Source organism: Oreochromis niloticus, linkage group LG5, assembly GCF_001858045.2.
Source record: "Oreochromis niloticus isolate F11D_XX linkage group LG5, O_niloticus_UMD_NMBU, whole genome shotgun sequence".
Lineage (NCBI taxonomy): Eukaryota > Metazoa > Chordata > Actinopteri > Cichliformes > Cichlidae > Oreochromis > Oreochromis niloticus.
In genome coordinates, this window is record NC_031970.2 from 8091498 (window position 1) to 8116130 (window position 24633).

The window sequence follows — 24633 nt, forward strand, 5'->3', positions numbered from 1 at the left end:
GTGATCTATGCCAGCAAATTTAAAATGTCACTCATGAGAGGAGGGAAAAAAATCGCAATTCCTGTCTCTTCTGTCACACCAAGCATCTGCACATCCTCCTTCACTGAATCCACGAACCTCCTCTGAGGTCTTCTTCTTTTCCTCCTATCTGGCAGCTTAATCTTCAACATATTTTCTCCATTCACTATCCGTCCTCTGCACATATCCAGACGATCTCAGCCTTATCTCTCTAGCATTATCTGCAAAACCTTTTAACCATAGCTGTTCCTCTGATATACTAATTTCTAATTTCCCAACAAAAATGTGAACATTTTCAGCTCTGTCACCTCCTGTCTTTTTGTCAGTGTCACCTTCTCCTAACCATAAATCATAGAAGGTGTAATTCATGTATTACGTGTAGTATACTTCACTACCTGCGCTCCTTGAAGCTTCACATGTATTCTGTCTTGCTTCTACTAACTTTGATTCTCTTCTTTCCAGAGCATACCTCCACTCTTAACTCTCAAAATTAAAAAGGTCACTTATGAAAAGACAGTCTTAATTCCTGTCTGTCTTTCTTTTTAATAAGTGAAAACAGTTCATGTTCAGATGTGAGGATCGCTTCATAGTTTGCCTTTAAAAATATAAAGTTAGCAATCTCCAGCTATACAAAGAAGTAACAAAATTATTATGGCCACAATTCTAACTCAGTCAAATATTAATTAAAAAAAAAGAAAAGAAAAAAAAGAAGGGTGACAAATAATTTATTTGTGTAGGTGAAACGTTATACCGTTATGTAGTCATGAACCTTATTTTGAAAAACCCCAACCGGAAGCGTAGCTAGTTTTACGGTAATTTTATCACTTTTGCGGTAAAGTTGAGTGTGTCAGTCGGCATACAGAAGTAGCACGGGGGGGGCAGAATAGACATCCAACAAGTTTCACACATCTTTTCTTTGAGCCAAGAAATACTTTGCTGCAAACCGCGCGGGCACAGGGACGCGGGAAAATATGGCTGCTCTTTCAGCCTGGTTTTGGAACGAGAGGTTCTGGCTCCCTCACAACGTAACATGGGCGGATCTGGAGAACCCAGCTCCCGGGGTGGAGTATCCTAAAGCCGGACACTTGTTTACCGCCTTACCGCTAGCTTTGGGAATTTTCGTCGTAAGGATACTCTTTGAAAGGTTCGTATTTGCCGCTCATGGCGTTTTTTCTTCTTTAAAAGGGGGGAGGGGGGGATCTCCAAACGTTAATTTTAACGGATGCTGTGCCCATCATCAGGAAGATGTGTAAGCTAGCAGTGGGAGGACCATTCTCTTTAAATCACGGGTTCCCAACTTTTTCTCACGCCAAACAGCCATTTCGTTGTAGTCAGTGACTCAGCCTCAAACTTTCACACAAACTGCTGTCTCAACTGCACTTTTATTTTGTGGTTTCTTGTCCCTTTTCACTTCAAATTTAAGGTTAAACATGATCACTGAGGAACACTGAGGAAAGTTCACTAATGGTGATTTTGCTGGAACACTCCCTTTTCAAAAATAACATCTCAGGTGAAGCTTGTTTAGTAATTTGTGTGTCCGTTTTTAGTTGTCTTGTGGGGGTAAAGAAGAATGTGTAGCTACCGCACTGCTAGTCCGCTGCTTCATATCAAACCGGCAAATCTTCACGTCACATAGTACGTGATTAGGAACCATCCGTAAAATGGTTGGGTTGTGCTTTTGTTCCTTCTGCATAATTGAAGAAGGAACACACACAGGTGTTTGGTACCTTTGGATAGTAGCCAGCTGCAGGCCCCGCTACACACTAAACAGAGATGTCTTGAAGGCATTTGACTCTGTCACTGCACAACAATGGGTTTTCATTGTTTAACTATTGCTACATAGTTGAGATGTTCTTGTCTTGAGATATCTGGTCTTCTTCCTCAAGTAAAGATAAGTGTAGGTTTACTGCTTTAATCCTGATTTATGTATTGTTTTTTAAAAGACCGCATGTGGCATTTCCATGACAGGTGTTGGCTGTTACAGGTAGGGCATAAAGGTACCGACCCCTTTAAAAGATCTCACAGTTGCTTAATTTCAACCGTTTTTGTGTGGTTTCCTTTGCTATGTCGTTTAGCCTGTCTTTTTGGAAAATGGTTGATAGAGGGGATATTGAAGATAAAGTTTGACAAACCCTTTCCAGGCGTTGTAAAGAAAACGAATCCTTCACTGGTTTCTCATCTGAGTTGCCGCCACAAAGGCTAACAGACCTGAGTGGTAACAGGAAAACCACAGGCTCAGTTTTGAACTGTGCTACGGACTGACCTGATAGGGCGGTTTCACAAATGTCAACTTGTTGTTTGATTGAAAGTTTTGATGGAGGGTTTGTTTAGAAGTCGATGTGTTGGGGAAGGTTTCTCAGGCTTGACAAACCAGTCGTGGAAGTGTGAGTACGGCATTGCTTCAGTGAAATGGCATGAAGATGAGCTCTGATAAAGCCCTAAGTTCATGTTTTAGAAACTCATTACCTAGGATTATTTAACACGTGTGTTATTTCATTGCTTCATTAAAAAATTGTCTTATGTTTTTCACAATGTTAAAGATGTAGGATATCAGCTTGTGGACAAAATATCACAGGTGTGATCTAGTACTTTGATATTTCTGAGGAAATAATGAACAAAGAAAACTGTACAACAGTTATCTGGTTGGTGTGGGATAAGCTGTTTCTGGCACCGCTTCTCCTACTTTCACTGTGCAGCGACAGGAGGATAAAGCTCAGTGCTTTTAAACAGTACATGAAACAGCTGTTTGGCCTTGGTGTTGCATATGTATGTGGACATGTATGATTGCTTGTTTGTCCTTTTTCTGCTCTAATCCTAGAAGTTACTTTCGAGTGCTCCCTTATTTCCCAGGGGGTCACCACAGCAGATGGATCTGCATGTTTGATTTGGCACAGATTTTGTTCCAGATGCCCTTCCTGACGCAACCCTCCCATTTATCTGGGCTTGGGACCAGTGGTGTAGTAGCTTGTGACCCCCTGAGGCTGGGTTGGTGTCTCCTCCCAGGCAGAAACTGGGCAACTTTAATGTCTGAGGCACATGTGCTTACCTCTATACTTAACCTATTTTATGTAAAACATTACTTCTATATAGATGTTTTGTTAAAAAAAGGTTTATGGAACAAAAAAGTTGTTTAAATATGCTTGAGTTTTAACCTCTTTGGACAACAGAAATTTGCCACAAAGTTTTGGGTTTTTTTTCATAATGTATGTAGGTCTGCTCAATTATGATAAAAGCAATAATCACAATTACTTTGGAAAGACATTAATCATTTAACATGATTGTTCTGTTATTTTACGCAAAAGTAATCTTTTCATCCCAATTATGTTATAATTTGAAGTAAAATTTGTAATTGAATTCCAAAAGTCAAATTAAACACCCCGGCTTAACTATATGTGCAGTTTTTGGTTTTGCACCAATAATGAACTACTTCAAAATATCAGGTGTTCACAGGAAGCGCTGAAAGCAGGCAATTGTTTCTATATGTGTTTGTCCAGAACCTTGCACTACGTCATCCATCCCTAGTTTCTTTTGGTCAGCTGTTGCACATGCTGCAGGTTTTATTTGCTCAATAAATGAACAGTGCCGGTTCTATAGTGACACAGAACCACAAGACAAGCATTGTATATTAAAGGATAATGCACAAAATAAAAAAAGCCTGAAATAATCTTAAAAGACTAAACAAAAAAACTTTTATTCTAAGTTTACTGTAAGTTTTATTCAGATGGCTGTCTTTAGGTATTTTAAAGGACCTGTATTTCTCAAGAAATTTCCAGAAGGTTAAGAGTTCATCCATGTGTTTTTACAGCAGGCCTAAGCCCCGGAGGGATTAAGCAAATCTGTCCCCTGACATCAAAAGCATGACGGTCTGAAATTCCCTCTGAACATCGCCTTTGCAAAAATGGACACCAGAGTCCAGGCTCTGGGGCTGCTTCGACCTGATATGTGTAGGCAAAAACTTTATGAATAGTCAACGTGTATCAATGCTACACAATATTATGCAAGTTCCTGTAACTCAAACCAGTGCTGCTACCCCTAGGAGAGAGATTATTTTAAGGTTAAACTTTCTCTTGAAAAACTTAAACCTTGGTTGTTTTGGGGGAAATGCAGGTAGCGTGACAACAAACAACAAACAGATGCTGACGTCAAGAACTACACCTCTGCTGGTGCACATGACATATAGAAACACACAGGAAAGAAGGGAATCTTCTTAACATTACAGCCAGAACAGACGGACGAATATAATATGAGCTATTTCTGTTAGTGTTAGGTAAGTACTATTGCTACTCAGGGGTGGGTTTACACTTTACACTTCGAGGGACATCTTGAAACAAAGTGTTCAACTTTGGCTGGTTAAATTCTGACGTAGTCAAGTGCCTGTAAATAAGGAGCAATCAGATATTGGAGGTGGTGAAGGGGAGCTGCTGAGCTGTTCGATAAGAAGCACATGGCACTGAGCCACCTGTCTCAGGTGCCAAAGCTGGTACTCAGACCCTCTCTGATGAGAAGGTGTCCTCCGACAGCCTCGTGCAGGGTGATGTTATCAGAGAGCATTTACTGGGTGACTGTCTCATTCATTTATTAATCAAAAGAAAAAAAGCACATCACAGCTTTAGTTCCTACTCTTCTAAAGGAAACAAAGCTTGTAGCATGCAGAGCACTGGACTCACACATGATTCACAAACAGGTTGAGTACACTTATGTCACTGTTGGAGGGTGAGCTCAAATTTTTTTCTTTTCATTTTTATCGTTTCAAGGAGTTATTCAGCCTAATCCAACCAAAAAAACGACAAGTCAGTAGGCTTACGTTATGATTGTTATTTCAGCATACGCTTGATAGCTCAAAATACTACTTAACCCATTCACCTTAGCTGTTGTTGCCATGCAAAAGAGGGAAATAATAGGTGCAAGTCTTAGCAAATTTAGCTCTGTGTAGGTGGATCTTGGAACAAAGCATGGTGCCAAAGTTAATTTCAGATCTCAGAATTTAAAACTGATCTAACTTAAGCTGCAAATTGTGTTTTGTTTTTTCTTTTAACATGTTATAGATTAGCATCAGAAGCCCCTCAGGATCTGTGGTAATAAACCTCTTTCTTGTTCCACCATGTATAAGTCCTACTGTTTTATCAGACAATATTATTTGATAACATCCTCTAACGATTAGATAACGTATCAAAATCTTACATTTCACCTTCTACTGTTACTGTCTTCAAAAGCATATGCCTTTGTCCTCGAAAGGCTAGGTTCTCTCATGACGTTATATGCAGGATTTGTCTTTTGCCTCCAGGCAGTGCCTCACTCTGACTAACCCAGTAACAGCCCCCCCACCCCCGTTCTGGACCAGTTCATTCTTGTTCGATCGTAGTCATTGTTTTGCCACTGGAGCTTATTTTCTAGATGTGAGCAGGCAGGCAGTTTTGCGTGTGCAAGCCATTGTAGGCCATGTCATGAGTTGTTAACAGTGTTAAAACTACAAACTGAGATGTGTATAGCATAATAATTAGCCAAACCTGGTTTCCTAATCTGGTGTGGCTCCTTTGGGCTGTGTCCTCATAAACTCTGTTATTCTATATTCTCTGTTAGTCTCCTTGTTGAGAGTTCAATGTCCTCACTACCTAATCTAACCTTGTCTCTTCCCAAAGTCATGCTTCCATGTTAAGTCATTTGTGTTTCAAAACACATGCTGTAAAATCAAGTCAAATGAAGGCCACAATTGCGTCAAGTACTCTGCTATAATTAGCCTGTGCTTCAGCCTCCGCTCTGGCACTGGAAGGTTTGCCAGCGTCAAGGTGGTACGTAGATCAGTGCTCTTCCCTTCACAGCTGTTCAGTACAGAGACCACACCAAGCCTGTCTCCTGGTAACAGGCCTTGTGTTGGTTAGGTTGTCAGTTTCTGAGTAGAAACAGGCATGTTTTGACATTTAACATAAATAGGTTAGCTTACACATGTTGCTGTTTTCCCCTCCTCCTACTGCTGTTGTCTGACGACCAGCTCTGCAGGCTCAGACTTGAATATTTGTTAATTCATGCTTTCTTTTATCATAAATTTAAGGACCAGTTGCGCCCAGTACAACCTTGTGGTTGTTGCTTGTGTCTGTGACACATCAACTCGCGTTTTGAGTGGGCAGCCGTTTAATAGAGATTGCAAGAGAGCTAATGTAGGCACTTAACTCTGGCGTCAGTTAAGAACTGCACACTTTGTCGCGTTCAGCACTGTGCAACCTCTGAGCTTTTATTTGATCAAAATGCCAAACACTGATCCCTGCATGTTGCCTTTGCTTGTAAAGTGTTTTATGCTCAAGGTGCACTGTAAAACGTGGACTGCCTTGAGTAATGTTTAACAACATCATGCCACATGGAACTCATCTGTCCGGTCAAACTTCTCTGCGGAAGTAGGTGTACTTCGGATAAGGTTTTTTTCTTTTGCACCAGCGTGTTACAGTCATCATGCCACTCCAGTTTACTCTCAGTATTATGTTCAGTTTGTGAAGCGAAACTGAAATGACATTTAAAACCACCTATTTTTTTTATTATAGAGCCACATGTGGATCTAAAAGATGTCTTTGTTTTCTTTTAACTTTATGAAGATGGGTTAAATACACTGTCTACTTTGTATGGTGTTGTGTAAGTTATATAACCAAGCTACCTCTAACGGCATACTTGTCATTGCTCTTCACTAAATGTGATTTTTAGCACAAGGAGAACAAAGTACTGAGAGGTAATTGTGTTTCTTACAGGGAAGGAGACAAAAAAAAACAGGGAGGACTAGAAGCTTGAGTGGTTTCATGTTAGACAAAAGACACTGATTTTTAGATTTGTGAGAACTTTTTCTTTTTTCTTTTTTTGCGTTACTCATAAAGCAACACAAAGGCACTCAGGCTATTTTGTGATGAATTGCAGTTTCCCACCACTCTGTACACAGCCAGCACAATAGAAGTTTAAACATGTAGAGGATTTTACTGCAATTCAGTCTGGTTTGGTATTGCTAAACTTGGACTTACAAAACCTATTTGTATACCAGAGATTTATGTCTTAATCTTAATGCATCTATATTATCAAACCTAAACCTTCTTGCATACTGGATAGAGTAAAGATAAGAGTTGAGTGCATATCGAATTATAAAGCATTATAAATCCTGGATCTTAATCGGTCAAATGTATGCATGCATGAAAGTCTTTACAACAGTGATAAACAGCAGCATAAACTCTTTTCTTTTAGTTACATAAATAACAAATGATATTGCAAGTGTCTGATTATATTTACCTAGCATGCCACTATCCTGCTCTACATTTTTGTTCTTGGACTCTCTTGAGGTAGCTTTGCATGATTAAAAGTTCAAAATAATCCCTATATATCTTATTCTTGGTCTTAGAGCAGTTCCTCAGGTTATCCTGTCTGAAACAAAACATGTTAACTTTCTTGCCTCCCTTTAAAGCAGTTACTATAAAACTTTTTCTGGCGACCTCACTACCACAAGTTTATTAATTAAAAACGTTACATTTTGTTAAATAAAAGCAGGCAAACTCACATTTTCTTTAGGAAAAAAAACAGCTTAAGCCAGCTGTCTTCTGATTGGCAGCCACCCATAAACGCAACAGTTCTGTGAGATGATCCACTCTCTAAGAGCTCTGTCTCTCACTGACATCATAAAGACCCAGCAGTAGAAAAAAACTTTCTAAGTGATAGCTTTTAGAGCTTTTGGCTTTGCACATATGCTGACCTCTTTATTTGAAATTTTGGCCATGTTTAATATGTCCATCTATTCGAAATATTTGACAGACAATGAGAAAAAGTAATAGGTCCTATTAAATATTTTCTAAAAGAAGGAAATTGGCTTAAATTTACTCATAGTTTCTTTTTTTCTTTTTTTTTAAAGAAAAGAATGTCAATATCATTGATAGGGTAACACAATCATTGCCAAAGTAACAGTGGGAGGATACAGTCGTGTCCAGACCTTCTGGAGCTAATATTAAATACTACTGCATCATGTGCGATTGCTTCCCCAGTGACCATCTCTCCTGAAAATGTGATGCTCTGGAAAATCAGTGCATGTGACTCGTGTTAAAGCTTTTATTTGTGTTTCTCGTTTGCTCCATGTGCACAGTTTATAGGTTTAGTAATACAAATTCTTCCTGGAAAAAAATACCAGAGTCTTGTGAAATAAATGTAGAGTATTAACGTTATACCAAAACAAATATTTAGACTCTTTTATCTCTTACTGACTACATTTTTCCAAACCTCCTTCAGTACTCTAAGTTTACTTGGCGGAAAGTTCAGCAGTTTACCTCAAACCGCAGTATCTTAAAGTTGTGTTTGTGGGACATGATATTTCAGACTTTGTGACACTGTGATAATTTACAGAATACCACTGGCATGAACTGTACATCTTGTGTTTTTGTACAGCTACACTAGGGCACCGGCTGTAGTCGTTAATTGTCTCCTTAACAACAGGCTGAAGTGACTCACAGCTCTCGTACAATAAAATATATGAATATGCTTATGTACATAGAGATTTGAATCTTAAGCTTCCTTACATAAACTTGTAACATCACTACGTGTAGGCCAGAAGAAGCAGCTTAGAAAATGACTGTGGCACCACACTCACTGCTACATTGTCTTGAGTGGAATTTTTTTGCTTCTTTTTTTCTGTATTACAGAAGAAAATCCATGTTTGCAAATCACAGGATTGTTCTGGTGTAATTTTTAGCAGTCCAGATTTAAGCTTGTCAGTAATACAGTTTAAACACATAGTTTAAGCCCATTGTTTCTGCTGCACAATCTGGACAAGTATCAGAATTTGACCTTTGCGGCTACTAGACTGTGCAGCTATTGATTTAAAGTTGCACTAGGTGAGTGTAGCACTGTCCACCTGCCATTACCACATACTGTGTGACAAGTCAGAACAATGGAAGTGCAGTAAGCGCAGCTCTCACTACAGAGAGGAGGAGCAGGATAAGAAAGTAATGCAGGTTGTACCTGTGGGGAAAGCACCGAATCGTGCTCAGCGTGGTTGAGAGATGAATGATTGGTCTACCACATAGACGGTAATAAAAAGGGAAGTAGCTTCAGGATCTGAAAAATAAAGTGAGGACCACAGGGGTGATGCAGGTCACTGCAAAAAGTCTTCCATTCCTATAGAAGGCTGTGGGGAAAATGACTTCTCACCTCTGGAAACACTTTTGTGATGAGTTTGTGGATTCAGTCACCGCCCACCCCTCCACCAAGATGGCAACAGTTAAAACGTTCAGCTTATAAATGTCCAAACTCATTTACTGTTTACAACTCGAGACAAGATGATTAAAAAAGAGAGCGTTCAGACATCAAGGTCTCTCTAGCAGAAGTAAAACTCAGGCTTTTGTAGAGTAACCTGTGGAATAATTGTCAATTGCCTACAGGTGCCTTTGTTTCCGGATTGCTGAGGTGCTCACCGCACTCATATCACTCTCTGTCACTCCCCGTTTGCCCATCTGCACCCACAAAATTCCCACAGTAGAACAGCCTGCCGGGGGCCTGGTTACACTTGCAGGATGAGCATGTCTGCACAAATGATAAAACCTGCAGGTTGATACCAATATACTACCACAGGTAGGTATCACCTTACAGCATGTATCTGTCATGCTCTAATGGATAATATGCATATTACAGCCTCCACAGAACAGTAATCAGCCAGCATAAAAAAACAAGTGGCCTGTGAAATTGTTTGTGATTACAGGCAGTAATACATTTAAACCTGCTCTCAGCATATGACACTGTGAACTGTTTGCCTTGCCTGTTGAGCCACAGCATGACTTTAGCATTTAGACAGACATTTGTGGTTTCTTTCCTCGCTAAAAGTGACAGTTGAGTCATAACGCAGAACAGATCTGCAGGCAGGGATCACACAGGCTCAGAATCTGCGTGGCACGCAGCAGAGATGGACTGCTGGCCTAAATAGAGAATTTGTTTGTAAATTATTTTTGAATATATTCAAACCTACCCTGAACCTGAAGCTGTATGTGGGGAAAACAAGCTGACCCAAATAAACCGATACCTGACTGCTGTGCATTGTATGTTTGCCAAACTTGCTGTCTACAACAAAGGCCCTCTAAACTGAAACTCTTACTGGAAAAAGAAAATGTACAAATGTCACAGATTACATACTGTGTTTCTCCGTGTTAAACCATGAGGAAAGATACTGTCTGACAAAGGATTGAAAGATACTTAAAAATCCTGCCAGAATTGGCCATGTATGTCTTATCTTAAATAGCTTGCGTGCATGCCTTAGCAACAGAAAGTGACTTTCCATCTCTCGTCGCTGTCACAGATTTATTGCCAGTCCCTGTGCCCGAAGTCTCCACATTCATCAGGGTGTTGGAAGAAGAGCTCAGCCCAATGCAGTGCTGGAAAAAGTGTTTACATCCATCACAAAGGTTTGCATGACTTATTTCACTCTATTAAACATTTTTGTGCACAAGCATCAGTGCTCTTAGATATTATGCCTGAGTTCATTCACGTTATCTATCAAATCAAGACGGACACGTGACTGCACGCAGTTTGGTGTGTTAATATCAAAAGTGCCTCGAGACACAAAATCCACTGAATTAAGATTTAACTCAAAGGCTGACATAATACAGTCATGTTTGCCTTTCTGTGTGGTGGGGTGTGTTAAAGATTTCAGAAAAATCCTCTTTTCTCGCATGTGATTACTACTGGTATTCTGCCCAAAGAAACTGCTGACATAAACATCAGCTTTACTCTGTTTATTCATTTAGTGTTGATTCATTAAAATCTCTGTTTAGACTCTGCTTATGTAAGAATTTTGTTCTTACATATTTTTTTGTCATCACTAATTGGTTATTTTCACCCAAATAAATGAAAAAAATAAGAAAAGGTAATAGTTTTGATATAAATAAGTGCTTATGCAAAAAGAAAAACAGCCAATGTTTGCACTCGAGATTGGAACTTAAAAGGTCTTATTCTAAGCACATAAGTTTTAATAGCCACACTGAGAAGTAACTCTGATTCTGATCAGTATCAATTTCATTTCTTTGTAACCTTATTGCTGTGGCCCTTACACAATAGTCCCAGTCTCTCATGTAACATGTTGGAAAAATTAATTGCCCAATCCTGGAATTAAAGAAACGGTTGCTGTTGTAACTATTTCAAACATAGTTGGAAAACATGTTAAAATTATCAGCTTTTTTTTCCTATACCATATGTTCACAGATTATATGCTATCATGATGTAAATTCCAATATTGACAATTGTATTGTACACTCAACTAGAGATCCGATATTACGTATCGGTATCGGTCCGATACTGACGTAAATTACTGGATCGGATATTGGAGGGAAATAAAAATGTAATCCAATCAATTAAATATCAAAAAAGCACCTCACAAAACTTGCAACATGGCGTAACTCGGCTCAAAACCGTAGCACATCGGAGCAGTATGCGTCACGTGACAGAGCGGCTGTGTGTATTTGTAGCCTCACTAGCAATCCGACATTTCATCTCCGAGGAAGTTATCCCAGAGAGAAGTTAAAGCAAGTGTGTAAGTTCATCTCTGAATGTTTATAAAGCATTCCCGCGTTAAGCTTAACCGATATATAGAGTGACTGCCTCTCATTCTCTCCCCCTCCCTCTCCTGTTGCTACTTCAATCATGAAACTGATCAATGATCAGCTGATCGGCTTTTCTGTCGCGAGTCCGTCTCTCTTGTTTATTGCCCACTTCGCGCCAGAAAGAGGAAACCAGCGGCTGAACAACAGCAGCACGTTTAAGCTTGATAAACTGTTGTTAGAATTTATTTAATATTACTTTCTAGACCAGGATCCTTTTCTACGTAGCTGACGGCTGGTAACTGTGCAGGGGCGGGTCTAGCAAAGTTTAGCCAGGGGGGCTGACAGGGCATTAACAGGGAAAAGGGGGCACAAAGACATACTTTTCTTTCTTATTCTCATTAAAAATGTCTAGCTTTTAATAAATAATTATCCGAATCTTACACCCAAAGTTTTAATCTGATGTAAAATGTATAGAAGTCCATTACTGTATATAGTAACTGTTAAGTCTAATATACCCTAGTAAGCTATACTACTTTTTCCTTTGGGATGGTACCATCTGTGCAGTCTGCAATTCTGTAGAAGAAAGATGTTGAATCTCTTTAATTATTCTTGAAAAATAATTGATTTCTGTGCATTTTTTTTCACACTGCATCAAATTAAAGTTGATTATGTCGATTAAGCATCATGAGGTGGAGGGTGGGGGGTTCCCTATTTTTTTTTTTTTTTTGCTGGGAGTTTTAGAACCCTATTAGTTAGGTTGCTTACTCTTTAAAATAGCAGAATAAGGAGGATGAAGTAGGTTTAAGTTTGTTAGATTGATCAGTATTGCTGAAGTATGAAATATTTTGGGTGCAGTGTATATTTTGCATACAGGTATAACAGAATAGCTTTAGCGATTATTTTTTTTTTTTTTTTTTTTTTACTTGAGTATGAACTTATACAAAAGGCAGCAAGATATAAAAAAAAAACAAAACAGTTTTATTGATTAAAAAACAAACTATATCGGATTCATATCGGTATCGGCAGATATCCAAATTTATGATATCGGTATCGGACATAAAAAAGTGGTATCGTGCCATCTCTACACTCAGCAAAGCCAATACAATACCTGTCTGTCATCAGATGCAGGAGTTAAGCGGAAACATTTCTCCAGCATTTTTGTTTCCCTTTCTGTAAATAACTCCACAGGCAGACAGTGCAGAACTTGCGTGCTCTGGGTGGATGCAGTTAAACTCCACCTGATCATGTAGCAGCTTGCCGTTTTCCCTACTAGCTCTTACAACTTTTGACAAATTTTTAAATATCTAATATTTTGATATGATCTCAGTTTGATAAGAAGTCTCAAAATTTTAACCTCAAGTTGTTGTTTATTAACAAAGCAATAATACACAGGCTGGATTTCTAAAATAACCAAGCATATTTTATTTCCCTCGGGTTTCCTGTTTATTTATTTTTTCTTTGTTCTCATGACAGAATCCAGACTCTCGCCATCTGGATGGCCTGTCCAAGCAGCTGGACTGGGAGGTGCGAAAGGTCCAGCGTTGGTTCAGACACCGCAGGAACCAAGACAAACCCAGTACACACACTAAGTTCTGCGAGAGCATGTAGGTTAACTCCTATTGTGCTCACCTTTAACCTTTCTGCAGGCTCAAGTAAACTGTGGATTTGTTTTTGTGTTGATGACGTGTGATGGTGTGCGTATGTCCCAGTAGTTTTTTTGTTTTTTGTTTTTTAAATTTGGTTATTTGATTTGATTAGATCTTTTTATTTGCCTGGTCCTTCAAGGTCTTTTTCTTGTTTTGACTTGGATTTAAATTTACATTTAGATTCAGGATCAGGTTACACTGGAATAGGAGTAGAGAGCGTGCATTCTAATACTCAGCATTATTTTACATTTGTTATGTGATTTTTGGTTAAAATGGTCAATTTCTTCTCGTACTTCTAGGTGGAGATTTACATTTTATTTGTGTATATTTACATATGGGTTCCAGTTTCTGTGGCAGGTGAGCACACCCACAAATGAAGCTTGGATACAGTGACAACAGTTTTGTTACCAATGTTATTAGATATTTATGTTATAAGTCAGTGTATATAATGGTATTGGCAATGTTTGGATAAAATAATGTGCTTTTGTCTTTACTTGATTTTAGTCCCCTTGGATGTGGGATACACGGCATTGTTGGTACGGTTACCCCTACCAGGTATGTTGTATCTCTAATAATTCCTTAAAGTCCATTAAACAAGCAGTGTTAACCATAACAGTAATTCCCAAATTGAAGCAACCAAATGAAGAATAAACTATTTATTTCTTGGTGATTGGACTGTACTCGGTGTTCTGTGAACAGGTGTACTAAATAAACTGATGCACAGATAGCCATGTGCATATAAGTAGCTAATGTTGACTTTTTTTTCCCCTCTCCGACTGTCACAGCAGAAGCATTATCAGTATCTGTTTGCTCTTACTTCACTTCCTGATCTTCGGTACACAATAATGTGTCATAAAAAGCAGCCTGACTACTATTAATAGCTCACAGACATTGATTTCCTGTTGATAGCCCTATATTATGCTGAGATTAAAGCTAATAATAATTCAGTTCAATTCAATTTTATTTACACTGCGCCAAATCACAACAACAGTCGCCTCAAGGCACTTTATATTGTAAGGTTGACCCTACAATAATACATACAGAGAAAAACCCAACAATCATATGACCCCCTATAAGCAAACACTTTGGCCATAGTGGAAAGGAAAAACTCCCTTTTTACAGGAAGGATGCTATACTATAATCTTCTGTTCTTGTTGGCTGGCCTGGTTTTTAAAATATTCTGAAATATTTTAAATGTACTGAATGAACCTCACAAATTTTACAGGCACTGATGTGTTGATTGTCATTTAAAATAAATTAAGAACATTTGTCATACACTCTTATTGAACAACATCAAATACAAAAAAGTGAATGCATGACACTTTTTTTATGCTTTACATCTCAGGCACTTTTATCACACATGTTTGTAACTGAATTTATCAGTCACCAATAAATCTAGCATTGTATTGTAGTTTTCAATATGAGAAGAATTTTTAGTTAACTCTCGTAAAAATAACCAAAACACTGTTGTAAAGTTACTATGATAAAATAAAAATGTGCAGAAAATGTGGTTTAAGTTTTTTATCGCAACCTGTCTGATCAGGCTTTGTTGCAAATCTGCATTGAGATATTGACTTTGAGTCAGATCCCATCAAAAGTGCTTTGATTAAATTGGATTACCTTTTTCTGAACTTCCAAGTAATGCTCCCCTAACAGACAGCCTTCATAAAGCAGTAAGTAAAAAGATTAAAACTAATAATGAAGCTGAACAAGTTAAAAGAATAAATAAGTGGAATATGCAAGCTCAAAAAAAAAGAAAGATAAGAAAAAATTAGGAAATACAAAAACTTTATTAACTTTGGTTTGCACTATGTGTGGCAGGAAGCGGTTCACTGGAAAGCACAGCCTCACGCAATATTGCAACATTAATGACATCATTCTGATTCCCTAGGCAAAGATCACAATGTGTATTGTGATGTTTTGCAACACTCCAACAAGTGGTGACATTATGTCGGTCTCTAGAAGAGTTTTAAAACCGGCACTTTAAAATAAGTAAAAGTCATTCAAACCTTCCTCTGCTTTCTCTCTTTCTCTCTCTCCTTAGGCTATGACTTCAGGTCTTTATCACTACTATGTGACAGAACTGGCCTTCTACTGGTCGCTCATGTTCTCCCAGTTCACCGACATTAAAAGGAAGGTGAGGGGAACACCAATCATGTGTTTGGTAGATCAGATCGCAACAGATACTCCACAGCTGCAACTTTCCGTTAAACATTGGTCAATATGTCTTTTGTTCCTCATTTGGCAGAGAAAATGAGAATGGGTGTGTATGTGATGCAGGGTTTTTCACATCTATGCACATAACATTAAACCTTAATTGTGACTTTGCTTTATTAACCAAAAAAACAAAACAAAAAATTCTTCAGTTTTAATTAAGGGCAGTCACATGTGTTATATTTTTTGGGGGGGAGGGGGAAGGGTGAAGCTGATGCTGTTCAGTCTGAATTCCTTGCATTTTCAGCACGAGGGCGCCCACTGTCATGTGATTGCAGGCTAGAGCAGGCCTAAGTCTGTTAGAATGACAGAAGTTCCACAGAAACGCAGTGTATGAGAGGTTGTGTTTGTTACAGCTGTTGGCGCTTTCCTTTAATGTCTTACTTTTTTTTTCTTTCTATGCAACAAATGCCTGGCAAGTGTTTTAATTAAGCAGCTTCCAAATTTCCTAACCTGTTAATTTAATTAACCATATTTGCTTCCACTCAGGTGATTGCTTCACTGGATTTGTGCTCATCAAGTTAAATGCCTTTTTATTCACATCGAAAATTCCACCAGGTTTTTCTCATCCTTTGCTCTATTTTTGCTTCATATCAGAAAAATATTGTGTGAATATTTACGCTAAAGGATTTTCCAAACAAGCAAAAGGGACTTAGCAGATTAAAGGTTTTAGGGCCTGTCAGAACAATCTGAGATAATAGTTTAATGTCCCACTGGCAGGAGATGTTAGCACTGTATGCTAATGGTATCTGACACATAAATCACATTGGTGCTGAGGTTTAACAGGCTATCAGTGCATCTGTCTATCCACCCCTGCAGTCTGCTGCTAAAGCCTAGATGTCCTGACTGTCAGATGCATGTTTTCTGCTTTAGCATTAGTCTTATGTGTGCGTGCGTGCGTTTTGTTAATATTTTACCTGCATCTTCTCTTTTTGTCCAAGTCTTGCTGATTGGATGCCACTGCCATTGAGTCACATTTCAGTTTAGTTGAGTTTTAACTCTCTTTACTTGCAGCTGCTCCAGATACTACACTTTACTATATTTACCTTTGGCCTTCTGAGGCCCAGCCTGCCAGGTCTTTGTTTTCTTTGAACTGAAACAAGCTCTGGCCTTTGTATTTGTATGATATTCACGTCTGACAGTTTCTTTTTTTTTAAAAAAAAAATTGTTGTGTTGAAGGTAACAAAAATGATCAAAAACACGTAGTTGATCCCACCAATCGTGCATCAGTGAAATTCTGCTGTGCTCAGAAAGTAGCATTAACACTTTGTAGTCAATTGTGCACTTTTGACATTACATTGCAACATTTTTGTGGGTTTTCTTGTGTGTCCTCCACATTTCAAACCCCTCACAGTTTATTGTTCAGTCCCTACAACCACCACTACCACTCCTGTTGTGTTTATCTCATTGTCTTTTGAAATATAATGAGATTTGATGTGATTTACAAAAAGTTTAATCAGTGACTGCAAGCTACCTGCTTTCTCAGGAAACAAAGCACAGCCGCAAACCGTAACATTTCCACTTCAGTTTCACAGTTGGTATTGGGTTTCTTTTTAAAAGCTTTCTTTGGTCTGCACCAAACACATCTGCCATCACTGATGCCAAACCTCTTTATCTTTGATTACTCAGTTCAGACGACATTATGCCAGCAGGCCTGGAATTTGCCAGTATGTTGACTGGCAAACTACAGTGGACATCAAAGCCTTTTTTCTTTCTTTCTCTCCAGCCTGGAAACTTCTATTTCAGTTTACAGACAAACACATTGACACCAACCACTGCACGAGTTACCTGCTGATTCTATGATTGAAATGAAGTTTCTGTTGGAGATTGCTTTTGGCATTAAATGATTTGTCGTTAAGTTGCATTTTTTTCAGGACGGCTGCTTTTGGACAAACTGGCCTTTGTTTGAAATCTACACCACTTATAGATGACTTTCCTGAAAGTAGAGTGATTTATGTTCTGTTAATTTGCCAGACTCATGGACATCCTGAAGCACTTTAGTGACATTTAGTTGTGTTTATTTGCTATTATTTTTCATAGGCGATCACAGCTTAATGTTATGCATGCCCTTCTTTTCCATCATATATAAAAATATAAAATATGACTGAGGTTTTTGGGTTGCTTTTAGTGTTTATTTTGACTTTCTTCTCTCTAAAATTTTGTGTTGGTGAGAGAGGAAATCTTTAATATGGTCATCTCAGCCTGACTAACCTGCTATGCAAAGAATAAGAAATATTTTGAGGCCTTAACTGTGCAGAAATATTCTAGTACAGGTTAAGGGTGAAAATAGGGCGTTAGAAAGGGGCGTAATAGGTCCACATTCAATGGCTTGACTGTTTGCCCCTTTAGTGTTTACAATTGTTTACTATGTTTTAGATTCATGACGACATTACATGCTGCATAATCATGTGTATTGCCTTTGTTGCAAACATTTAAACTTACGGTACTTAGTCTGCTTACAGACATGAAATACAACTTCAAATACTGACCTAATGATTGTATTGGCTGAAGTTCAATGGTTACCAGAGGGACTGTAGTTCAACCCAAATGTGGCATGAGTGCAGGCACAAAATTCATTCGAAGGTAGTTGAGACAGTTCAGTATGGAAGTGGTAGGCACACAGATGCATATACAGTGCTCTGACTTTCCTCTTTTCTTTACTTATTTTTTAGGACTTCCTGATCATGTTCATCCATCACCTCGCTACAGTCAGCCTGATCAGCTTTTCTTACGTCAACAACATGGCGCGAGTGGGGAGCCTCGTGCTGTGCGTCCACGACGCCTCTGACTTCCTGCTAGAGGTCAGTTACACACGCTGGTGTCAGTAAGCAGTTTTTTTTCTTTGCTGTTTTGCATCCTGTACATGTTAATTCCCTGGAAACTCTTCAAATCGCCACCTGCTGCTGATTTGGTTTCACTGTCCTGGCAGAGTTTCAAAGTTTTATTGTCACATGCACAGTAAAATATATTTTCCTGTACAAAGAAATTATTCCTTTGCTGTCCACAACATCTGTTGTGGACAAGAAAAAATTGCACATATAAAATGGATGAATAGAATAAATGATCATTTGAAAGCAATATAAACAATTACAAGGAACTACCCTAAGCAGACTAAAAGAAATAGAATAAAAATAAAAGATATGCAAAATATATACCAAAATCATCTGAGCTGCAATGGCTGTGTACATATTTATACAATTTACAATGCAAACTGCAATATTTTAGATGAGCTGCGAGCTCCTGCCAATTGAAAGCACATATGACACGCAGCAGGAATCACGATGAAATGGTCGGGACACATAGAAACTTATTATGGTAAAGGGAGTAAGATACAACTGCCAATGGTAATTGAGCAGCCTTGGCTTTTCCATTCAGTGGTTTCCCCAAAGGATATTTATTGTTTACCAGACTTTTTGCTTATTGTTGGCTGGGTCTCTAAACAATGGAGATGAACTGGAACCAACTTCTGCTTTTGGTAACGTCTTCTTGTCTGATGTGTGCTGTGATATAGCACAGAACGTATTATAATGCTTTATTTCTGCTGTTTGCTTTTTTGTGTGTGTGTGTTTCAATAGGCAGCCAAAATGGCCAACTATGCCAAGTACCAGCGCTTGTGTGACTTCCTCTTCATCGTCTTTAGCGTGGCATTCTTTATCACACGACTTGTTATATATCCAATATGGTAAGTACACCAGCACAATGAATAGCTATAGATGGTTATAGATTTTAGCTTTTTTCTTTTCATCTACCTCTTGTGCATTGGGAAGGTTATGTTTGTATTTTGGTCTTGTAAACAGCTCTTAAATTTTTTTTAAAAAAAGAAGAAGAGCATAATCTGTTGTCACCTGATCGGCTGTGACCTATCTGACAGCTGCCATTCACACTGGTCAGAAACATGCAGCCTACACTTAATCTGCAGTGCATAAATGTATTTCTGCTGACCTAAGAATAAAGAAAAAAATGCCATGTGCTCCTGTTTAAATAAAATTATAATCTGAAACAGGTAGCAGCACTGTTATAGATCAGATGAATCCTTTTTCAAGACGTCTTAAAGATTCACTGGCTTTACCTCTGGCCCAGAACACCAAGATCAGTGCTGGCGTTTACATTTAGGGACATGTTTGGATGCCTGCTTTTCCTCGGCAGAGACCTGGATGTTGCAGCTCAACTTCCAGAAAGAGAGACAGTCCTACAGACAATAGGGAACCTATCACTGGCAAAAGTAACCTGAGCAGCTATATTCAGTGTCTTGGTGTGGATGAGTGATAAAGCTAGTGTTGCCGCTGCAGCTACCTGTGCTGAAATCCATACCTGTGCTGGGGAGGTGGGTCTGTTGACAACCTGTTGTCACTCAAGTGAATGTAAAGGAAGACATGACCTCACAGACCACTCAAGTGACATTACCGTAGATCTGTGTTACTCGCTTGCATGGCTGCTTTTGGCTTGCAGGTCGGGATTCCACTCTGTATGTTAAAGTAAGACTCGTTTAAAGAGTGCTGGTTAAACTTATTTTCAGGTCTATTTCTGGGACTATAACATAGCCAGTCTTCACACATACGCCTGTTTATCTCCTCCTTCAAACAGGGTCCTGAACTCTACTATGTTTGAGAGCTGGGCCATAGTCGGGCCATATCCGTCCTGGTGGCTCTTCAACGTTTTACTTCTGGTCCTCCAAGTGCTGCATATCATCTGGTCCTACCTCATAGCCCGTATAGCCATCAAAGCCATCCTGCGAGGCAAGGTGGGTCACAAGGAAAGTTCAGCTGTCAGGAACTATTTGTTTTGTCTAAAGAAAATCTCCAATTCAAGCTATTATAATGACGTCAAGATTCACTCATTCACATTCATTGGACACTTTATTATGTACAGTTGGTTAGTAACCACCCTTTGCCTTCAGAACTGTCTTAATTCTTCATGGCACAGATTCAACAAGGTGCTGAAAACATTTCTCAGAGATTTTGGTTCATGATAGCATGTCAATATTCCACAATGTTCCACCCCATCCAAAAGGTGCGCTACTGAATTGAGATCCTGGTGACTGTGAAGGCTGTGAAGTACAGTGAAATCATTTTTATATTCAAGAAACTGATTTCAGATCATTTGGGTTTTGGGATGTGATGCGCTATCCTGCTGGAAGGAGCCATCACATGATGCTACACTGTAGTCATAAAGGGATGGACATGGTGAGCAACAATACTCAGGTGGTCTGTTGCTTTAAATGCTCAGTTAGTTATAAGGAGTACAAAGTGTCATTACACAAAGCACCATTGTACCACCAGCGGCAGCTTGAACCATTGATACAGAGCAGGATGGAATAATGCTTTCATGCTGACCACTTGAATGTTGCAGCAGAAATCGAGACACATCAGACAGGCAACATTTTTTCAGTCTTCTTTTGTTCCGTTTTGGTGAGTCTGTATGAACTGTAGCCTCAGTGTCCTGTTTTCACCAGGAGTGACACTGGGTGTGGTCTTCTGCAGCCCATCTGTTTCATGGTGTGATGTGTGGTGTGTTCAGGGATGCTCTTCTGCATACCTTGCTTCTAACTAGTGGTTATGTGAGTTTTTGTACTCTGCCCATTCTCTTATGACCTCTGACATCAACAGTGAAGTTTTGCCCAGAGAACTGCCACTCACTGGATCTTTTCTCTTTCTGAATATTCACTGCAAACCCTAGAGATGGTTATGTGGGTAAATCCAAGTAGATCGTCAGTTTCTGTAACAACAATGGCACGTTCAAAGTCACTTAAATCATCTTTTTTTTCCTTTTTTTTTATTCTATTGCTCACACTTGACCATGTGTACATGCTGTCATGTGATTGGCCGATTAGGTGTTTGCCTTAACAGTTAATATATGTTTTTATATTGCTCATGACTTCTGAATGTGTACTTTGCACTATTCCCTGACATTTTCATTTAATTAAAAGCAGGCCAGTCGATAATGAAAATCATCAAATTGGGCTTTGTATGCAACGCATCAAACACTTCCTGCACAAGAGGAACACAAAGTGTATTTGTCACCTGGTAGAATGATTTTTGTAATGTGGTATGAACACCTGCTAGTTTCACTTCACTACAGTTGACACACCTTGGGCTGCAAGTTTATATTTTTTATTACATTTGTGTTTGGTGTGTTAGCAAAGATGAACAAAAGTCGCGTCACATCTGTTCCTCCCTAACTGCTAATTACAAATGTTGACATCAACAAGTGCTTTTCAGAGCTTTGCAGCTCACAGGTAGATGTGTTAGATGAGCAACAGAGATCATGAAATGGATAATAGTACCAATCAGACATCTGCCTGTGATTACAGAATGTTTGTACAAGATGACACCACGGCTATTTTTGGTAACGCCTTTGCTGCCTCTTGTCTTTTTTCCCTCCATCCCTGACTGTGTCCCATTCTCTCTGCAGACGCAGTTTGCTTCCTCTCCCTCTGGAATGAGAGAGGGAGATCCTGTCTTTCTGTCTATCTTTGTCCAATGAGCCCTCCTCCGCTGCTCTCTTGCTTCTCTGCGTCTGCTCTGTCTGCTTGACAACTTCTCTGTGTTTGGCTGTAAGTTTCTGTTCACTCCCTGTGCCGTGATTTCTTTCACAAATCCTCTGTCCTATTTGTTTGCATAAAGACTGTTAGTAGCTGCAGTAGATTTTGATTAGACGTTACACTGAATTTGAAGCCAACAGTAAGAGGAGAGTAAATGGTGAGGACGGTGTTGAAATTGTCCCACAGCACCACCTTGTGGCAAATGTTGTGAGTATAATATAACTGCGGTTTCCAGTAACATGAAGCATCTTCTCATAACTCTTTAATTTGTCATTTGTTACTTGCTGTGAGTCTAACTAAAGCGTGAGGCCACGTTCCAAGACCCTCTCCCTACGCCTGCTCACACCATTTGTACATTTATGTGAAAAGTTCCTGTAATTATTTCCTCTTTCAAACAAACTAACTGTAAGTAGAAGTGGGTAGTAAAGCCCTCCACCACCGTGTCTGCATTGATGCGAGTTCCCTAACCTCATTTGTCAAAGGTGCAGCATCCGTTTTGCGTCCGATATGGAGGAAACGTCAGAGTAATAAACAAGATGAGCTTTTGTGGAAATGTTGTGCACTTGTTGGCCAACAAGACTTTGGACGTGTTTCTGAAAAAGTGCTTTGAAATACATGTATGTTTTTTCTGTAAATGTTAATTAAAAGGAAGCGCTTTTAGAAATATTGTAAATATATCAATGTAAATGAAATAGAAGAGGCACTTAGTAGTAATATAAGTCATCGGAGATGCTGATTAGAAGTTCCTGTTTCCATCAGAAATAGGCGAAGACAGCTCAAAGTTTTCCACTGTATTTATGTCCTACCTTGTGTGAAAATGGCTTGCTTACATGTCTGATGGTGATGTTTTAATATCAGACAAAGATAACCCAGACAAACACAAAATGCACTTTTACAAATGATCATTTCATTTAGAAAATAGCTTGTATCCAAACCTACCTGACCCCAAGTGAAAAAGTTACTGTCAGTCTTTAGTAAATCATTAATTAACTGTGATAAATCCCAAATTATTTTGGAAGCGGAGTTCAGTTTCACTAGTCGCACCCAGGCCTGATTAATGCCAAACCTCCTGAATCAAGAAATCACTTAAATAGAACCTCTGTGACAAAGTGAAGCAGGCCAAACTGATGAGCAACAAAGTTACAGACATCTGTCTGGAAAGGGTCACAAAGCCATTTCGTGCCCTGAAGCGCGTGTTATGCAGCAGGACATTAATCAGAAACACACCATTGAGTCCACCTCTGAATGTCTTTAAAAAACAACAACAACAATTCAAATGTGATGTTTTGAAGAGGCCAAGTTGAAGTGTTTGATGTGACCTTAAACACTGGGGGGGGGGGGATTAAATAAAAATGACAACGACAAGAAAGCCAAAATTCATCCACAGCAATGTGAAAGACTCATTACCAGTTATCACAAATGCTTGATTGGTTTTTCTGCTCTTCTGAGAAAGAACTACATTTATTAGGTTCACTGTGTGACTACTTTTTCACATATCGCCATGAAGTCTTGGTTAACATTTTCTCGTCCAGGTTCTAAAATGAAATAATTTAAAAACTGCATAGTGTCCTTGTTAATAAGTTGCTAAAACCATCACCTTCACAAATTACACAGAATGGCCTACTTTCAGTCTGCTGTGGTGTTTGTAATTAATTTTTTAACATTAACGTCATACTCTGCGTCTCCTAGGTGTGCAATGATGTCCGCAGCGACATAGAGAGCAGCTCTGAAGATGAGTCAGCCTCGCCAACAGAAGGCTTCAAGACCTCCCCTCATCCCTCTAAGGGAGAAAACGGCACTAATGGCCACTGTGCTTCTGCCAAAGCCCGAGCTCAGAACCACAACAGCTGGTGACGCGGAGCCTGAAGCCCCCTGCCGTTCATCCCCTCGCAGTGTCTTAGAGAGCTTTGTTTGTCTTCTGACATTCCTCTGATGCGCAAAGCTCGCTCCCACATTCTCTCTCTCTCTCTCTCCCTCTCTCACACACACGCACGCACACACACACACACACACTACACTGACAGTGAGTGCGCACAGATTCATGTGTTGGTGAACTGATGATAGATAGACACTGGGTCGTGTGATGAGGCGACACGTAAAAGCTGCAATGAAGTCTGTTGAAGCGAGTGATTTGCATAGCCTTATTTTTACAAATGTTGGGATTTATCCTGTGCTTGAAGATGTTCTTTGGATTGAAAGTTCTCTCCCAGTTTTATTGGTCAGATGAACTTGTTTAGTTGTTTCTAAGGGTTAATTCACAACAGACAGCACAGGGCACAGGTGTGTCACAGCAGACGTAGCAACATTAATTTAATATTACAGCTGTGGTTTTATCAGCTTTTAAAAGCATGACACCGGCTGTGAGAGACGGTGTGCCTGAACATATCTGCCCTTTGCGGTTCATTGTGAAACAACCCTTTACCACAATGTTTGGCAATGTTGTGAGAGATTTGTTTTATTGTTCTTTTTTTCTTTTTTTTACTTCTGAGACCAAAATGTTGATGAAATTGTTGGATATCACTGAGCTGTAAAGAATTCCAGATATGAGGATAATAATAAAGGTTAGCAACATGTTCCTACTTGAGTACCTAAAAAAAAAAGTCTTTCCAAATATATTCTGTTGTTGAAAGTTTTTCTGCTTGTCCTATCTTATTTGAGTCCTATTTCAATATAT

General features: G+C 39.1%; 1 protein-coding gene across 1 annotated transcript; it reads left to right on the forward strand.

Moving 5' to 3' along the window:
• Positions 1 to 818: 818 nt before the first annotated feature.
• On the forward strand, positions 819 to 24588 carry cers5 (ceramide synthase 5). The gene is made up of 10 exons (XM_003456116.5): positions 819 to 1162; positions 10319 to 10424; positions 13032 to 13162; positions 13504 to 13561; positions 13709 to 13759; positions 15249 to 15341; positions 18091 to 18219; positions 18994 to 19100; positions 20003 to 20159; positions 23649 to 24588. Exons 1-10 carry the CDS (start codon positions 990 to 992, stop codon positions 23811 to 23813), a joined length of 1170 nt encoding a protein of 389 aa, XP_003456164.1. The 5' UTR covers positions 819 to 989; the 3' UTR covers positions 23814 to 24588.
• Positions 24589 to 24633: the final 45 nt, after the last annotated feature.

Excerpts from the sequence above, each read along its gene's own strand:
- cers5 (XM_003456116.5), top strand. The coding sequence starts at position 990 with ATGGCTGCTCTTTCAGCCTGGTTTTGGAACGAGAGGTTCTGGCTCCCT. Across the intron at positions 10,425-13,031 it reads TGTTTACATCCATCACAAAG|AATCCAGACTCTCGCCATCT; the intron begins GTTTGCATGACT and ends TTCTCATGACAG. Across the intron at positions 13,163-13,503 it reads ACTAAGTTCTGCGAGAGCAT|GTGGAGATTTACATTTTATT; the intron begins GTAGGTTAACTC and ends TCGTACTTCTAG.